This window comes from Callorhinchus milii, unplaced genomic scaffold (genome assembly GCF_018977255.1).
Source record: "Callorhinchus milii isolate IMCB2004 unplaced genomic scaffold, IMCB_Cmil_1.0 Scaffold8, whole genome shotgun sequence".
NCBI classification, from domain to species: Eukaryota; Metazoa; Chordata; class Chondrichthyes; order Chimaeriformes; family Callorhinchidae; genus Callorhinchus; species Callorhinchus milii.
The window spans coordinates 19,243,472-19,262,040 of NW_024704749.1; the positions used below are offsets into that span (position 1 = coordinate 19,243,472).

General features: G+C 53.9%; 2 protein-coding genes across 4 annotated transcripts in view; one reads left to right on the plus strand and one right to left on the minus strand.

Moving 5' to 3' along the window:
• The window catches only part of LOC121848063 (retinoic acid receptor RXR-alpha-like), a 4,496-nt gene extending 2,218 nt beyond the window's left edge, over nt 1–2,278 (minus strand). The window contains exon 1 of the mRNA XM_042337278.1: nt 2,123–2,278. Coding sequence (XP_042193212.1) covers nt 2,123–2,153 — 31 coding nt within the window. The 5' untranslated portion in view covers nt 2,154–2,278. The remainder of the gene's footprint in view (nt 1–2,122) is intronic.
• Nucleotides 2,279–5,686: 3,408 nt separating this feature from the next.
• LOC103184713 (retinoic acid receptor RXR-alpha) lies at nt 5,687–15,241 on the plus strand (the record flags this gene model as incomplete). 3 transcript variants are annotated; one of them, XM_042337279.1, is given in 8 exon segments in its annotated part: nt 5,687–5,837; nt 6,342–6,542; nt 11,329–11,498; nt 12,407–12,536; nt 13,465–13,597; nt 14,051–14,142; nt 14,295–14,400; nt 14,529–15,241. In XM_042337279.1, coding segments are annotated over 8 exon segments (1,131 nt in total), but the record flags the coding sequence as incomplete, so codon positions are not given.
• Nucleotides 15,242–18,569: the final 3,328 nt, after the last annotated feature.

Consider the following 18,569-nt stretch of genomic DNA (forward strand, 5'->3'; position numbering starts at 1 on the left):
ACACACACACACAGCCCCTCACACACACACAGACCCTCACACACACACAGACCCTCACACACACACAGCCCCTCACACACACACAGCCCCTCACACACACACAGCCCCTCACACACACACAGACCCTCACACACACACAGACCCTCACACACACACACACAGCCCCTCACACACACACAGAGACACAGCCCCTCACACACACACAGACACAGCCCCTCACACACACACAGACACAGCCCCTCACACACACACAGACCCTCACACACACACAGACACAGACCCTCACACACACACAGACACAGCCCCTCACACACACACAGACACAGCCCCTCACACACACACAGACACAGACCCTCACACACACACAGACACAGACCCTCACACACACACAGACACAGACCCTCACACACACACAGACCCTCACACACACACACAGACACAGACCCTCACACACACACAGACACTCACACACACAGACACTCACACACAGAGACACAGCCCCTCACACACACACAGACGCTCACACACACACAGACCCTCACACACATAGACACAGACCCTCACACACACACAGACACAGACCCTCACACACAGAGACACAGCCCCTCACACACACACAGACCCTCACACACACACACAGACGCATACCCCTCACACACACACAGACCCTCACACACACACAGACACAGACCCTCACACACACACAGACACAGCCCCTCACACACACACAGACACAGACCCTCACACACACACAGACACAGACCCTCACACACACACAGACGCAGACCCTCACACACACACAGACGCAGACCCTCACACACACACAGACGCAGACCCTCACACACACAGACGCAGACCCTCACACACACACAGACACAGACCCTCACACACACACAGACGCAGACCCTCACACACACACAGACGCAGACCCTCACACACACACAGACGCAGACCCTCACACACACAGACTGCAGACCCTCACACACACACACACAGACCCTCACACACACACAGACCCTCACACACACACAGACCCTCACACACACACACAGACACAGCCCCTCACACACACACAGACACAGCCCCTCACACACACACAGACACAGCCCCTCACACACACACAGACACAGCCCCTCACACACACACAGACACAGCCCCTCACACACACACAGACCCTCACACACACACACAGACGCATACCCCTCACACACACACAGACGCAGACCCTCACACACACACAGACACAGACCCTCACACACAGAGACGCAGCCCCTCACACACACAGACACAGACCCTCACACACACAGAGACACAGACCCTCACACACACAGAGACACAGACCCTCACACACACAGAGACACAGACCCTCACACACACACAGTCTCAAATAAGGGCACAACTCCTCACACACACACACACACACACACACATACAGACACAGCGACCCTCACACACACACACACACACATACAGACACAGCCCCTCACACACACACACACACACACACACACAGACACAGCCCCTCACACACACACACACACACACACACAGACACAGCCCCTCACACACACACACATGGCCCAGATCAGTCCCAGCTCTGGAGTGCATGGCCACCAACAGCAACCTGCAGCCCTGCACACAGTCACACTCACACACACTCACTCTCACACACTCACACTCACTCTCACACACACTCACACACACTCACTCTCACACACACACACTCACACACACTCACTCTCACACAGTCACACACACTCACACACTCACTCTCACACACACTCACTCTCACACACTCACACTCACTCTCACACACACTCACACACACTCACTCTCACACACACACACTCACACACACTCACTCTCACACAGTCACACACACTCACACAGTCACACTCACTCTCACACACACACACACACACCCAGGTCACACTCACACACACAGAAGTCACACTCACTCTCACACACAGTCACACTCTCAAGTAACACACGCACACCCCAGGGTCACACTCTCTCTCTCTCACACACACACACACCCCCCCCCCCCCCCAGCACAGAGTGAGGCACGGGCTGTGGGTGAAGGTGGGGCAGTGTGAAGCGCAGCCCCGGAGCTGTTACTCACAGTATCCATGTGCCGCAGCCTCTATCTGCATGTCCCCGGCAGCAAGAAGTCAGTGAGCAGATGAGAGGGCAGAGAGCCAGAGAGTGAGGCCAACCCTACACTGCACTCACACACTGCCCCTGGCTCTCCATCACTGAGTCAGACCCCCCCACTCTCCCCCTCCTCCCCCCCACCCCCCTCCCTCTCTCCTACACAATACACCACAGCTCAAACCTCCCCCTCCCCCCCATCAGCCCACTGATTGATGGCATTTCTAGGCTCCCCCCACCCCCCCCTCCCTCCCTCCCTCCTCCCCCCCTCCTTTGCCCCCCCCACCCCCCACCCCCCCTTTTAATTTGAATTCCTTTTATTTCGTTTCAATTTGACTTTGCGGGTCAGGCTTCGCCGCCGGCAAGCGAGCGCTCCGGGGCGCGGAGGGAGCGCTGCGTGAATGCACGTTGGGTCCGACTCGCGTGACTGTGGCTTTTTTTTGTTTGTTTTGTTTTGTCCTTTCCCGTAATGGCGCGCCGCGCGCACGCCGCGTATCGTGCGCACGATACCAACCGTAAGCGCCTGAGCACGACGTCTCGACGACGCGATAAAGGGCTGGATCAAATGCAAGGGTTATTATTATTATTATTATTGTTATATTATACCTCGACCCTGGCTTAGCTTGTCACTACCACTTAAATCATCACCGTCAATATCCCGGCCACGTCTATATATATATATGCCTAACTCATCACTCTGGATAACTGGTCACTGAGCCCTTCCCCTTGGAGTGACGAGTTATCAGGCGTTCATTGTATTATATAAAATGTCACATATTACTAAATTTAAAATATCATTTTGGACCCTCGCTTCGCTCCCCGACCAGACCGCGTTTCAGTTCCGAGCGGGTTCCTGGTGTCCGAGGCCCGTTGGGGCACAGTAATAATACAACAATCCTTGCAATTGATATAGCGTTGAAGCCCAGTTGGTACTCTGGCCGCTGCCCTTGGGCAGTTGGCACCTCTGTTCCCCCCCGTCACCCCCGCCCCGGCTCATGGGACCCAGACCCTCTCTGGTTATGTGGGGGAGGGGAGAGTTGGGGTGGGGGGAAAAACACAAACCCATCACCCGGCTGTACACTGTTGGGCTTTACCAACGAGGCCGAATGAGCGTTTTCCCCCTCCCGCCCACCACCGAGGGTCAGCTCCAGGTCACCCTCTGAGACACCACAGAAAGGTTCATCAGTCACCCTCGATGCCCACCCCTGACCCCCGGACCCTAGACCCCCTCCCCGCGCACACGCACCCACCAAAATGCCACAGTGACATTGAAGCGGTCACAGTCACTGTATTTTAAGCAAAGCACAATAATCACTTTTGGCTGCGCTGGCTCCACACTGTTTGCAACAGTTACTACACTGAGCAGCGATGTCTCAATGCGATCATGTGGTTGGTATGCGTGTGCGCGCAGGGGGTGGTGGTGGTGCAGGGGTGGGGGGGGGGGGGGTAATGCAAAACGGATTGAAATTTTTTGAAATTTCTCACACCCGTGCACTCACACACACACACACACACACACGGACACACTCACAGACACATACACACACACAGACACGCACACACACACACACACATTTGGGTGTGTGTGTGTGTGTGTGTGATTATCTATCCCTCTCTCCTTTCTATCTGTGTTTTTCTGTGTGTGTTTGTGTGTCTCTATTTCCCTTTGTATCTATGTGCCTTTCTTTCTATCGGTCTGTCTCTGTTTGTGTCTATTTCTGTGTGCGTGTGTGTCTGCCTCTATTTCTCTTTGTGTCTCTATGTTTTTCTGCCTGCCTCTTCTCTGTGCGTGTGTGTGTGTGTGTGTGTGTGTGTCTCTGTCTCCGTCCCCCTCATGCTCCTGGAGTGACAGTCACAGGAGAGGTTACTGTTGCTACATGAGGTCAGTGTGATCTATACAGTGTGTGTGTGTATATATTATATATATATATGTGTATAAGAGAGAGAGAGAGAGAGAGAGAGACGCTCACTGTGCCAAGAACAGCATTCTGTGAGCAGGATCCGACCTCTTCCTGATGGATTTCATTAGCCGGCTTCCTGTATGGCTGTAAGCTTGTCCCAGTGTGGCCTCCCACTAATCACAGACGAGATGCAGTCTCGGCAGCTCCACACAGTCTCTGTGCGGCCGGGCCACACTTCCTGCTTCCCTGTCAGCTTTATTGCCTGCAGGTGATTGTTGCCCACTCTCCTGTCCTGCCCTCCCGGCCTTCCTCCTCATTGTCTCTGGCTTTCCACAAGTCACCTTCCCTTGTTGACGAGGTGCTTTCAGAGACGGCTCGTACCAACTCTTCCCGCCTCCACAAACTGCAGACCCTCCAGAACTCTGTCCCTCGTGTCCTCTCCCCGCGCTAGGTTCGTGAGTGAGCCAATCGCCCCTATCCTCGCAGGCCGAGGGGTTTGAGTTTAGGATCCTCCTCCTCCTCACTTTCAAAGTCCTCCACGGTCTTGCTATTCCGACCTATCTCTGCGACCATATGACATGTTACCAGCCTTACCGGGGGTGATGGGGAGCGGGGATTACGGGTGGGGGTGGGGGGGTGGGGGAACGGATGGGATGGGGGAATGGGAGATGGTCGTGGATTCAAGGACCACTTTGGGTCTTTGAGTTGACCATCTCGCCAGGGTGGAGCTGGTGGGTGGGTGGGGGGGGGGAAGGGGAGAGCGCGAGTAAATGCCCATTGGGTGTGACATGTCAAACCAAGGAGTTGCCTGGCTGGTTGCTCCTTGGTGCGTGTGTGAAAAGCTTCCACATTGAAAGAGAGAAGTGGTTTCTGTGTGAGTTGCTGGCACAAACCGGGGTGGCCTGTGTCGGCCCAAGAGAGCAGTGCTGGAAAGCGACAGTAATTACCACGAGTGCCTTGAGATGTTCAGCGAGATAAGGACAGTGTGTGGGTGTCAGCTGAGCGCGGGGCGTAGGTCTGACGCCTGCACTCACTCCTCCTTCCTCTTTCACTCAGCTGATACCTATTAATAACCGGTTCTGGCACACAAGGCTCCGGGTCGGAGACTAACCCGAGCCGTCCTGGAGCCAGAGAGGCTGCGGAGGGAAGAGTGACGACTTGGCATTGAGTAAAAAAAAACAAAAAAAATATTATTGAGACATTTCTTTTGAGGAAGTGACACTGCAGGTTTCACAATCATTTTATACAGTGACTGATACCCCCAGGTGTATGGGGGAGGACTGCAGGTTTCCCGGGGGTTACCCTCAGTGTTGTACCGACAGTTTAGCGCCAGCCTGTTACACCAGCTTCACCCGAGTTCGGAGCAATAGCGCCCACCTAGACTGTGTGTGTGTGTGTGTGTGTGAGTTTCCATGTGTTTCTTCGTGGAAAAAGCGCGTTGTTGATGAAGGGTTTTAATGAGTTTCATATCTACAAAATCTTCTTTACTGTACGAACAGCTCAGTGTTGGGAGAGAATGGCTGACTTTCGTTCCCGCCAGCCCCTGCTCCCACCATTTCTTTGCGGGGGGTGGGGGTTGGAGGTGGAGGTGGGCAGTCAGTGGGATTTCTCACCCTCTGGGTTCTGAATTGCAGATGAACTCGCCCATGAACTCGGTGAGCAGCACAGAGGACGTGAAGCCTCCGCTGGGGATTAACGGGGTGCTGAAGGTACCCCAGCACTCGGTGGGCTCCCCCATCTCCCTCACCAAACACATCTGCGCCATTTGTGGGGACAGGTCTTCAGGTGGGTCTTCAGACAGCTCTACATCGCGCTCCTCAATCCCAGCAGATCCCAACAGGATCTTTAGCGTCCACCTGAACAGAGGCCGACAGGAGCCCGGGTTAACTAATGTCTCATCAATAGGACAGTGCCTGCAATAATGCAGCGCTCTGCCCAGCACTGCACTGGAGCGTCAGCCGAGCTGTGAGACTTGAACGCAGAACTTTCTGACCCCAATTCAGGTGGATGTTAAAGATCCCGCGGTGCTATTCGAAAAAGGAAGGGAGTTTCTCTCTCCTGGTCTCCTGGCCAACAATTTCCCCCAAATAAAACTGGGGAATACACTTCACAATACACTCACCGCACTTTACAGTATGTTCTGTGAAGGGCTTCGAGACGTCTCGAAGACGTGATAAGGCGCTGTATCAGATGCAAGGATTATTATTGTATATATTATCAAATGCAAGGATTATCATAGTTTAATTTTTATTAATATCTGCTTTCCCCTTCCCCTCCCCTCCCCCGCAGGCAAACATTACGGCGTTTACAGCTGTGAAGGTTGTAAAGGGTTCTTCAAACGCACCGTTCGCAAAGACCTTACCTACACTTGCCGCGACAATAAGGACTGTATGATCGACAAGCGGCAGCGCAATCGCTGTCAGTACTGCCGGTACCAAAAGTGCCTGGCCATGGGGATGAAGCGGGAAGGTATGGGCGCAGACTTCAGAGGTGTGTCTAGTTAGGGCAAGGGACGTGTGCAGTGTCGCTGTGCTGTGGCGGTTAGGAACACGCAGCGGGGAACACAGACTGCAGCTGCCATATTCCCCCCTCCCCCCATTCTGAGCCCCATCAGCCCGACTGGCATTTACTTATCCCTAAAATCCTCTCCCGGCTTATCAGAGCGGGAGAAAATGCCAGCGATTCAACGGGGTGCGGGCAAAGTTGCCACAAACCTTTCCACAAAATCTACTGTGATATTGTTTGGTTGGCCAGCACCTGATCGCTCCCCACCACCCGAATCTTCCTCGAGTGTGTCTGGGACCCTGTCTGGCAATGGTTAGGTGTTGTTGGGTGGGTGGGGGGGGGTGGGCATGCCATCGATCCCCGCCCCGCTGAGCCGCAGTCTGTAACCTCGCTACTGTTCCGATAGCTCCCGCACGGAGAGGCTTTCCACGCAGTACTGATGTTGATGTCGGAGTGTGTCGGAGTCAGTCGTGATCACTCTCGGCCGCTTGTTATACGGAGATTTGCTAGTGACTCACTCACCAGGGGTGGGAGGGAGGGAGGGGCATGATCCTGTCATAGGGTTCAGGCGCAATGCGGAGAGTGTCGGGGGGGAACATGGGTGTGAACCTCGGCCCAGAGCTTTCATTTGAGATTCATGTTGATGGAATAGTTCAATAACAGGAACCACAATTTGTTCTGATGCATCGACTCCACTGAGGAGAACATCTCAAAGCACTTCATAGAGACCCTGAGTGGGAATCAGGAGCTGAGACAGAGATAGGAGGGCTACGAGGAAGGTGACTGAACACAGAGCATCAAGGAAAGGTCTTCAGAAGGTCTTCAGATAGCGAAGAAGCAGGGGACCGAGGAGGAGGAATTTTGGAAGCAAGTTCTAGAGAGAATGAGCCAAGAGTTATGGAGTCCTGTAGCTCAGTTGTTAGAGCACTCGCCTCGCAAGCGAGAGGACCTGGGTTCGATTCCCAGGTGGGCGAAAGTTGGGCAAGTTTCCTTACTCCACACCCCTCTATTTACCCAGCAGTAAGTAAGAACACGGTTGTTGGTCAATTGTCGGATCGCTATTCCGGGGGTAATAATCTCTTCAAAATAATTTGGTCACTCAATCCTCAACTGTTTATGGGACGCTGCTGTGCATAACTGGCTGCCGTGCTTCACCCACAAATTATACAGTCAATTCACTTTACAAGATATTCTGTGAAGAGCTTTGAGACGTGTCTGAACGACGTGATGAGGGGCTGTATCAAAGGCAAGGATGATTATTATTTTTTTATTAGGGGGGACACAAATTCTCATACACTTTTCTTAACTTTTTTTTAAACATAAAAATTGAAAAGCGGATGATACGTCAAAGGTAAAGGGACCTGTATTGAAAAAAAAAGACTAATTTATCTACGTTACGTAATTGTGGAACTAGCGCAGAGAAACCGAGGGATAAAACAGGCTGGTTTGGACAGATTAGCAAGTTGGGCAAGGTGATGGCAGATAAGGTTTGAGTGTGAGGTGATCCAGTTTTGGAGGAGGAGTGCGGGGAGGAGAATTGCATTAAATTAGAAAACATTAAACAGGGTCAGAGAGTCAAAAGTGTGATGTGGGGAAAATTCAGGGTAAACCCTTCCGACTGAATGGATTGCTTTTTAGCACCCACCCACACACACCATGGTCCGAATGGCCTCCTCTCTAGGCTGTAAATTGTTATGGCTCTACGTGAGGACAAGTTGATAAGTGGGGGGAAAAAAACTGGGATGTGAGGTTTTATTTTTTTTTACAAAGAAACCCACGGAATATAAAAATAACGAGGTAAGGCTAAAGCTATGCAAGTTAGGCCGCAGGTGGAATACTATGTCCAGTTGTGGGCACCTCACTTTAGGAATGACGTCAGTGACAGAGAGAGAGAGAGGCTACAGAGGGTATTTACTGGGATGATGCCAGGGACGAGAGGCTGTAATTGTGAGCAGAAACTGGGGCTGTTTATGCCGGAACAGAGCAGGCTGAGAGGAGACCTCGGCGAGGTGTCTATAAGAAAAATAGTCAGGTTGCACCTGGAGCCCTTTGGACAAAACTGTGGTCACCTCCGCCCCCCCCCCCCCACCCCACCCCGGCTTGGTGTTGTGCTCCTCCACTGTCAAGCCCTGTGGGAACCCACTCTGCGTGAGGAGCGCTGTATAAATGCAAGTTGTTGTGTCTGACCAGAGACTGAGGGAATTAGAGGAATATTTTTAAGACAATTAAAAGGATACGTGTGTGGGGGTGGGCGGGTGGGTGGGTGGGAGGGGGACTAAACAGAGAGCTGTGACACACGGAGCCAGCACCCTGGGCCGAATGGCCTCCTGACTATACCGTTGGGATGTTATCCTGCCGGAAGCAGCTTTCCCAGGCAGGGGCTGGGAGAATCTGGTTGGCAGAGTCCAGAGCCACAGTTGGTGAGAGCGAGAGAGCGAGCCATGAGCAGGCGCAACCCAATCTGAGCCCCTGCTTATTCCCCTGTGGGCGGCGTTGGCCAGAGTACACCGAGCTGTGGTCAGTATCTCCAACCCCATCAGCCCTCCACGGATTGAGCTCTGAGGCACCGGGTTGGGTGGGGGGAAGGGGTGGGTGGGGAGCGTGAAGGGGGAAGAGAGAGCTAGATGACAGAGCATGAGGGGTGGGGGGGGAGAGAGAGTGAGAGAGAGAGAGAGAGAGAGAGACTAAGTGTGAGCGGGGAGAGAGCGTGAGGAGAGGGGACAAAAAGCGTGTGAGAGATGGTGGGAGGGTGAGAGTGAGTGAGGGGTTGAGGAGAAAGAGCACGAGAGAGTATATGCGGTGGGGGGTGGAGGGGGAGAGAGAGCGAGCGAGAGAGAGAGAGAGAGAGTGAGAGAACGAGCATGAGGGGCCTAACGGGGGGAGAGAGGGAGTGCTGTGATTCTGGGCTGGAGCCCAGGCAGTCAGCACACAGACTGGGTTTCCTGTGCGAGGCCGCAGCATGCCTGCCAGCACGTCCCAGCAATCAGTGCCGGAAGCCCTCGGGAGGCACAGTGCAGGCAGCGCACACACAGCACCGAGCCGAGGCTGGCTGTAAACACAGGCTGCACATGTGGGCTGAGCCTCATATCGCACTGCATTACACCGGGGTGCAAGTCGCGTCCATGTTTCTCTCCATAAACTGCAGACTGTGTCAAGAGGAACGAGGCGCTGGATGATGGACAGTGCGTAGAGGGAGCTTTACTCTGTCTCAGTGTGTTAATGGCTCCGTACTGGAGACCGAGAGCCAGAGCCAGGGTGGTGTCTGCTGATTGGGATGGTGTGTCTGACCCAGGGAGAAGCACTGAGATAGAGACAAGCCAGAGAAGCAGGGAGAGGGTCCTGGGGGCAGGCACATTCTGTGTGTGAGTTTGCATGGGTGTGGGGGGGGTGGGGGGGGGGTAATTGAGATGCTGCCGTGTGCATTTGGCTGCCCCGTTTCGCCCACAAAGTGTACAGTCAGTTCACTTTCCGGTATATTCTGTGAAGCTCTTTGAGACGTCTGGAAGACGTGAGAAGGCGCTGCATCAAATGCAGGGATTATTGTTGTCATTATTATCATCAGAGGAGACACAGTGAGGAGCTTGGGACAGGTTAAAGAGGAAACCAGCACATTGCGGAGGCAGCTCAAATGATTCGAAGTGTGAACAGGGGGCAGAGGCTCGGAGCCCAATACATACACCTACAGGGGATGTGGTCAATGACACAAACCACACAATCTTAGTGCCGTTCGGGCAGCGGGATCTCAGGACGGGGTGCTGACATTGGTTAGTCAGGGTGAGAAGGTTACTGGGTGTCAGGAGCTGGTTAGTTGAGGGAGCAGGTGGTGAGTGACAAGAATAGCCTCAAATGTGACCTTATCTGTGAGTGTGTGTGTATCTGTGTCTCTGGTTCTCTGTCTCTCTCTTAACACACACACTGTCTTTCAGCACTCGCTGCCTCTTGCTTTCTCTGCCTTGTCTCTCTGGCCGTGTGTGTATATATGTCTTTCTCTCTCAACGGGGTGAGTCCGTCTCAGAGTCACACAGGGGTCTTGCGGGGGAGAGGTGGGGGGGTCTGTGTCTGACTCCCCTTGACACAAGTGACTATCACACACCAGGCTCTGGGCCTGAAATTCCTCCCGTTCGCAGGCTGATGGCCTGCTCTGCTCTGACAGTCCTCACTGGTTTCAATTGAAAACAATGGTCTTAAACCAAAGAACCTGGGAATTTGGGTGTGTTTGGGGGTACGTATGTGTTACTGAAGCACAAACCCTCCATTGTCGCTGAACATGCATGTCTGCCATAAACACCACAGGGGAGATGGTGAGCATCACTGTAATGTGCAATGATTTGTGCTCTTTCTCTCCCCTCTCTCGTTCCCTCTCTCACTCTCACTCACTATCTCTCGCTCTTTCTCTCTTACCCCTCCCGCACCCATCCTTCCCCTCTCGCTCACGATCTCTCTTTCTCTCTCACTTTATTTCTGTTCTTCCCTCTCTCTCACTTGGTCTCTTTCCTTATCTCTTTTCATTTGTGCTCTTCCCCCCCCCTTCTCTCTCTCTCTCACTTGCTCTTCTATTTCTCTCTCTCACTCTCTCCTCCCCCTCTCACGCTCTCACTCCCTGTCTGTGTCCTCCCCTCTGTCTCTCTCTCGTCCCGCTCATGCTCTCTCTCCTCTCCGTCTCTCTCTTCCCTCTGTCTCTCTCTCTCTTTCGCCCTCTTCCCCCTCTCTCCCCCTTTCTCTCTCTCTCTCTGGGTCTGTAACCTCTCGTTCTGTCCCTGTTGTGCCCCAGCGGTTCAGGAGGAGCGGTTACGGGGGAAGGAACGGAGCGACAGCGAGGTGGAGTCCACGAGCACAGCCAATGAGGACATGCCTGTGGAGAAGATCCTGGAGGCTGAGCTGGCTGTGGAGCCCAAGACAGAGATGTACATCGACTCCAACCTGGGACTGAGCAGCAACTCAGTGAGTGGCCACACTGCCCTGAGCTCTCTCTCCCCCACTGCTGCGTCTGTGTCTGTACCCTTCTCCGTGTGTCTATGTCCCTCACCTGTACTGAACCCCTCATCCCAATCCTTGCCAACCTCCCTGTCCCCAAAAGGCTTGGGTTAGCCACTAAACGCACTCACTAAACTTCACGGTAAATCCCGTGAAGTGCTTTGAGATGTGCTATAGCTGAGAATTATTATTATTATTCCAAGCTCCTCACCCACACAGTCCAGCTCCTCCCCAACCTCTGACCTGCTCGGACCCCACTCCCCTTTCTCTCAGCTAATACAGGCCGGCAGTGTGCCCCCTGCCGCCTCTGCTCCACGCCACCCACCATAGTCAGTCACTACGCCCCGAACCTCTGGAGCTCCTGCCTGAACCCAGCCGCCTCTCCTCCTCGTCATCTGTCTTTAAATCCCTCCTTAAAACGCACCTCTTCCGACTGCACCTGTGGCCACCTCACCCTCCCTCTCCCCGTCGCTCGGTGCCCATCCCCAACGCCGCACAGCACTCTGAGACACTATCCTGCACGAAAGGCGCTGTGTAAATGCACGTTGTTGTTGCTAATGTGTATGTCTGTGTGTGCGTGTGTGTGTGTGTGTCTGCGCGTCTGCGTGTGTCTGTGTCTATGTGCGTATATCTGTGTGCGCGCGTGTGTGTCTGTGTGTGTGTGTCTGTGTGTGTGTGTGTGTGTGTGTGGGTGTGGGGGGTGGTGTGGGGGGTGAGGAACACGGAGGGCTGAGCTGCCGAAGTGATTCATGTGCTGCATCGCCCTCCTGTGGGTAATGCCCAGAACTGCAGCGCTGCCGCCAGGAGTGTGTAAACCCACCGTCTGTGGCTGTGTGGAGCGCTGTTGCCACTAACCCTCTGACTTGCGTTTCCAGCCCAATGACCCGGTCACCAACATCTGTCAGGCCGCCGACAAACAGCTGTTCACACTGGTGGAGTGGGCAAAGCGGATCCCACACTTCTCCGAGCTGCCATTGGACGATCAAGTGATTCTCCTGCGGGCAGGTAATAGGAGCTCATCTCTGTCTCCGTCTGTTTCTGTCTGTCTCTGTCTCTGTCTCTGTGTCTGTGTCTCTCTCTGCCTCTCTGTCTGTCTGTCTCTGTCTCTGTGTCTGTGTCTCTCTCTGCCTCTCTGTCTGTCTGTCTCTCTCTGTGTCTCCATCTTTGTGTCTTTGTCTCTCTCTGTCTCTGTCTCCGTCTCTCTCTCTCTCTCTCTCTCTCTCTCTGTGTGTCTCCCTCTATCTGTCTGTCTCTCTGTGTCTGTCTCTCACTCACCCTCTGTCTCTATCTGTCTATTTCTGTCTCGTCTCTGTGTGTGTGTGTGTGTGAGTGAGTGTGTATCTCTCTCTCTGCCAGGCATTGCTCAGGACAGGTGGGGCCACACTGATCATTCTTTATGGGCAGAGTCTGAAAGGGAAGGCGCTGAGGCTGAGAAAAATGCAGTCTCAAGCGTCAGGTGTGACCTACGTCTCTAGAGGGACGAAGGGATAGAAAAGAATAAATTGGCCTGGTTCAGCTGCTGGCAATGAGATAAGACCAGGTTCCCTTCTGTGCCCTGTTGAGGGTTGGGGTTAGAGGATGTTTAACATCTCTCATATCTCGGTGGGCAATCCTCCAAATTAACCGCTCGCTCATTGGCCTCGTGTCTGTGTGCGGGTCGTTGCTGTGCACAGATTAAATACCGGGTTGGCCCGCAGATACAGTCACTACAGTTGACAACAGACGGGATCTCGATGACCCTACAGGTCTATATTGTGGGCGGTTACGAGTGACTGTCACTGGACTAATAGCTGACAACGGCTGTCGCAGGAGGCCTGAACGTGGTGTTGCCAAGGGTGGGTGGGTGGGTGGCGGGAAGGGGAGCAAGCGCAGTCTGCAGGTGTGTCACAGTCCTGTTCCACGCCTGACGGGTCCACACTGCTTCTGTCTGCAGGCTGGAACGAGCTGCTCATTGCCTCCTTCTCTCATCGTTCAATAGCTGTAAAAGACGGGATCCTGTTGGCCACCGGCCTCCACGTCCACAGGAGCAGCGCGCACAGTGCGGGGGTGGGCGCCATCTTTGACAGGTACGTCACTGCCGGGGAGGGGGGAGCGTCATTCCGGGAGGAGGGGGTGGGGGGGAGAACGTCACTCCGGGGGCGGGGGGGGGGAGAAAGGATGGCATTCGCATTTATCAGAAATAGTCCATTTGGCACCTCGTGTTTGTGCTTATTCGCCCGATCAGTACACAGTCACCGCACTTTACAGTCTATCGCATGAAGGGCTTAGTGTCAGGGACATTGACATCGCCACGGATCAGACTGACACTCACTCCATTCTGGCGCTGGGGGGAAGCCCTGCATTGTCAGAAATGCTGTCCTTCAGATGAGGGCCTGTCCGCCAGGACACCTCTCTCGTACACTCATTCCACTCGTCCTATTGTTTTTCCACTTTCTCTCTCTCGCTCTGTCTCGCGCACTCTTTTAATCTCTCTCTCTCTCTCACACACACACTCTGTTACTCTCTCCCTCTCTCCCCAGAGTTCTCACTGAGCTGGTCTCCAAAATGCGGGACATGCAGATGGACAAGACTGAGCTCGGCTGCCTGCGCGCCATTGTCCTCTTCAACCCAGGTCAGCTTCAGCCTTCGCGCACGCGCGCGTGTGTATGTGTGTGTGCGTATGTACGGGGAGCTGTGGCTGTCTGTGTGTTTTGGGGCGGGTTGGTCAGGGCGGAGAAGCTGCAGGGATGTGATCTGCCTCTCTCTCTCTCTCTCTCCTGTCAGACGCCAAGGGCCTGTCGAGGCCGGGGGAGGTGGAGGGACTGCGAGAGAAGGTGTACGCGTCGCTGGAGGCTCACTGCAAACACAAGTACCCGGACCAGCCCGGCAGGTTAGTGTGTGCGCGAGTGAGTGTGCGTGCGCGTCAATGTGCGTGTGCGCGAGCCGCTCGCTGCGGACGCGCTTCTGCTTGACTCCTGTGAGAGGCCGGGTGTAGTGACTGTGTGCCCTCGCTGACAGGTTTGCTAAGCTCCTGCTGAGGCTGCCCGCTCTGCGCTCCATCGGCCTGAAGTGCCTCGAGCACCTGTTCTTCTTCAAGCTGATTGGCGACACCCCCATTGACACCTTCCTGATGGAGATGCTGGAGGCCCCGCATCAGATGACCTAACGGGGCCGAGCGAGGGGCCCGGGGCCCAGAGACAGACGTTCACCCCCAACCCCCCCCCCCACCCCTCCCGGAGCTTCTCCCCGCAGGCTCCCACTTCATTGGAGAGGCAGCCCTCAGTTAGCACAGTCACTCTCACACACACACACACTCACACACACACACACACAGACGCCCTCCTCGCCTTGCACCAGGGGGCGCCATCGAGCCAATGACAGCCAGGACCGGGAGGGGGAGTGTGGGGGATGGGGGGGGGTCGGCGAGATTGAGGGGCCGGAGGAGGAGCAGGAGTTGGGGGTGGGTAGAGGAGAGGGGGTTGAGAGGGCGTTCCCTCTCTGGTCTGGTCGGGCTGACACCCGGAGCAGCTCGGGATTTCTCGGCCGAGGACGTCAGGAGTGAGTTCAGGTCAGAGATCCGTCTGTTCCCCTCGCAGAGCCTGAATGTTTTACGTGCACCGTCCCCACCTGCGTTTGTCCTCCATCCCCGGGGCAGTTTGTTCACATTGAGGCACGTAACATCACTCTCGCGCTCTCGCACGCACTCCTGTCTCTCACGCACTCACTCGCTCTCCCTCTCACGCACTCACTCGCGCTCTCCCTCTCACGCACTCACTCGCGCTCTCCCTCTCACGCACTCACTCGCGCTCTCCCTCTCACGCACTCGCTCGCGCTCTCTCTCATGCACTCGCTCGCGCTCTCTCTCACGCACTCGCTCGCGCTCTCTCACGCGCACACACTCTCGCACACTGTCACGCACTCACTTGCGCTCTCTCACGCACTCGCTCGCGCTCTCTCTCATGCACTCGCTTGCGCTCTCTCTCACGCACTCACTCGCGCTCTCTCTCACGCACTCACTCGCGCTCTCTCTCACGCACTCACTCGCGCTCTCTCACGCACTCGCTCGCGCTCTCTCTCACGCACTCACTCGCGCTCTCTCTCACGCACTCACTCGCGCTCTCGTGCGCTCTCTCACGCGCACACACTCTCGCGCTCTCTCACGCACTCACTCGCGCTCCCTCATGCGCACACTCTCGCGCTCTCTCACGCACTCACTCGCGCTCTCTCACGCACTCACTCGCGCTCTCGCGCACTCACTCGCGCTTTCTCACGCGCCCGCACTCGCGCTCTCTCGCGCACGCGCTTGCTCTCATGCACTCGCTCTCTCACGCTCTCTCATACTTATTCTTTATCACACACTCTCACACACTCTCGCAAACTCACACTCGCTCACACACACACACACGAGCCTGAAGCATTGTATCCAATTTTTTTGGTATTTTTTTTCTTTTAAGCCAAACCTTCAAATATAAATATTTTACGTACGCTGATTTTGTAAAAAATGAAAGTAAGAAAGAATGTTAAAGCTGTGAGCAGCCCCCCCTCCCCCCTCCACGCCCCCCCCCCCCCCTCCGCCTCCCCCCTCCCCAGTGCACAGGCTGCATAGACACACTACACCCACTGACAGACAGTCTGCTGTCCTCATTCCCCGCACTGGGACATTACAGGCATCGGACACAACCCCAACGTACGTGTCGGGCATTGCATCGCTCCGCTGTTCACGATGAACTCCTCTATTACTCCTCTTTCTCGCTCATTCCCTCCTCCTCTTGCTGATATTTACCTCCTTCCTCTCCTGTTCTCTCCCCTCCCATTTTCCCTCTCTCTCCCTCAACTCTCGCCTCTCTCGGTCACCTGACGCCCTCTCTGTCACTCTCACTCGCTCTGTCACTCATCCTTTCTTTCTGAAACTCTGTCCCCCTTCTCGCGCTCCCTCTCTATTTATCTCCCTCCCTTCTCTCTCTCCTGTTTTTCTCCCCGTTCTCTCTTTCCCCCCCTTTCTCTCCCACCCCCTCTCTTCCCCCCCCTCTCTTTCCCCCCTTCTCCCCCCCCCTCACCACCCCCCTCCACAGTGAGCTCTGTATCTCCTCCGCTCTGTGCCGATTGATGCCTTTGTGACGAGCGACAGCAGAGAAAAACAAAAGAAAAAAAAAGTGTCTAAAACAGAAATCTATTTTTGTACAAATGTAATTTTATCCTTTGACCTGTTCTCAGATGAAGATTTTTCGATCATTGTAAAAAAAAAAAACATTTTCTCTGTAAAAATGGTGAAACGTAAACAAGAAGATAGGAAAGTTTACTGACCAGCACCACTCAACGCTGTGCCTGGGGACAGTGGCAACGACACTGCGGTCTCCTCACAACCAGACACCAGAGACGATTGAGATTTTTTTTGGGGGTAAAATTGGGAACGAAAAATCCGTTCCAAAGTCCAGCATTGAACACGTGGCCCGAAATGGCGGATTACCATCCGCAGAGGGTCCTGGAGCTCAGCGTCAGTCGTTGCCTCTGCTCCACGGCTCCTGTTGGGATTCTCCAGTGCTGGTCTTGATGCTGTGCGTCCCAGAGCCCCGAATGCCTAACCCTAACCCTGAGGAGACACAGATTGTTGGAAAATTCACAGTCCAGTTTTTATTTTGTGGACGATTGAGTTCAATTAATTATTGCGTTCGACTCCGCGCCTTTCAACATTGAACCATCTCAAAGCGCTTCTTCACAGGCAATTGTAACGTGTAGTGACTATTTTGTGGGTGAGCCTGGCAGCTGATTTCCCAATGAAGCGAATGACCGATTTTTATCTGGGGGATTGTTGGCCAGGGACAACGGAAGGGGGAGAGAAATCCCCTTCGCTTTTGAAATAGTGTCGTAGGAGATCTTTTAAACGTCTGCCCGAAAAGGCAGAGAGAGTCTCACTTTAATGTCTCATCTGAAGCACGGCAACTCTGATAATGTAATACTCCCACCAGCACTGCGCTGGGGCCTCAGCCTGGAGGGTGAGCTCAATAACTGCAATAGAACTGTGGAAAAAAAACAGGTTCCTAATTAAAGCTTGCTGAATTTTCAATGGTAAGATTAGACACTGTCACGGGCTGAGAGTTTTGAGTTGAATTTCTGGGGCTCAGGTCAGTTTCACAGTTAGGTTCTGGTGTAAGAGACATTCTGTGTCTTGTTTCAAGGGTGAAGAACATGGGGAATCCCAATTCTTCTCTTCTCTCCCCCCCCCCCACCACCCCACACACACCCAATCGCACAGCGCAGGCTGGCACCCCCACACAGAGCTGACGGAACAGTCGCTGATCTGTAACTCGTTTTATTTTGACCCGACAAATCTGTTTCTCAGAGTTGATGTAATAAAATGTGACCTGTATCATCAGTGTAACGTGTCCGTCAAATCCTGCAACGCCCGACTCGCATTCACACAGCGCTTTCCACATAGAAACAGGAGGAGGCCATTCAGCCCCTCGTGCCTGTTCCAACATTCTATAAGATTATGGCTGATCTGTACCTCAAGTCCAATTATTCGCTCTTGCCCCATATATAATGTATATATATATCATAGAGACCCTCTCAATGCACTTCACAGCTCAAACCTGGGGTTGGGGTAATAATAATCCTTGCATTTGATTCATTGCTTATATTAAAATGTCTTAAAGCACTTCACGAGATTTTAATTGGAGATGTAACAGCTATTTTGTGGGCAAACAAGGCTGTTAATTTGCACACAGCAACGGCCCACAAATAGCTAAGAAGTGAACGTCCAATTTTATTGGGGGGGATTGTCGGACACCGGGAGAGAGAAATCTCTTTTCCAATTGTGCCACAAGACTTTTAACGTCCACTGACCAGGCGTAGGCAGGACCTCGGTTTAACATCTCATCTGAAGGACGGCACCATTGACAACGCAGAGCTCCCTTAGCACTTGTGTGAGGGGTGTGTCAGTGTCACAGTACGGTACAGAATGTCATTTGTATCGAGCCTTTCACGTCGGGAGGACGTCCCAGGGCGTTGGCCGGTCAGGGATTTGGACTCGTTTGGGGAGAGGGGTATGGGGTGCGTCGG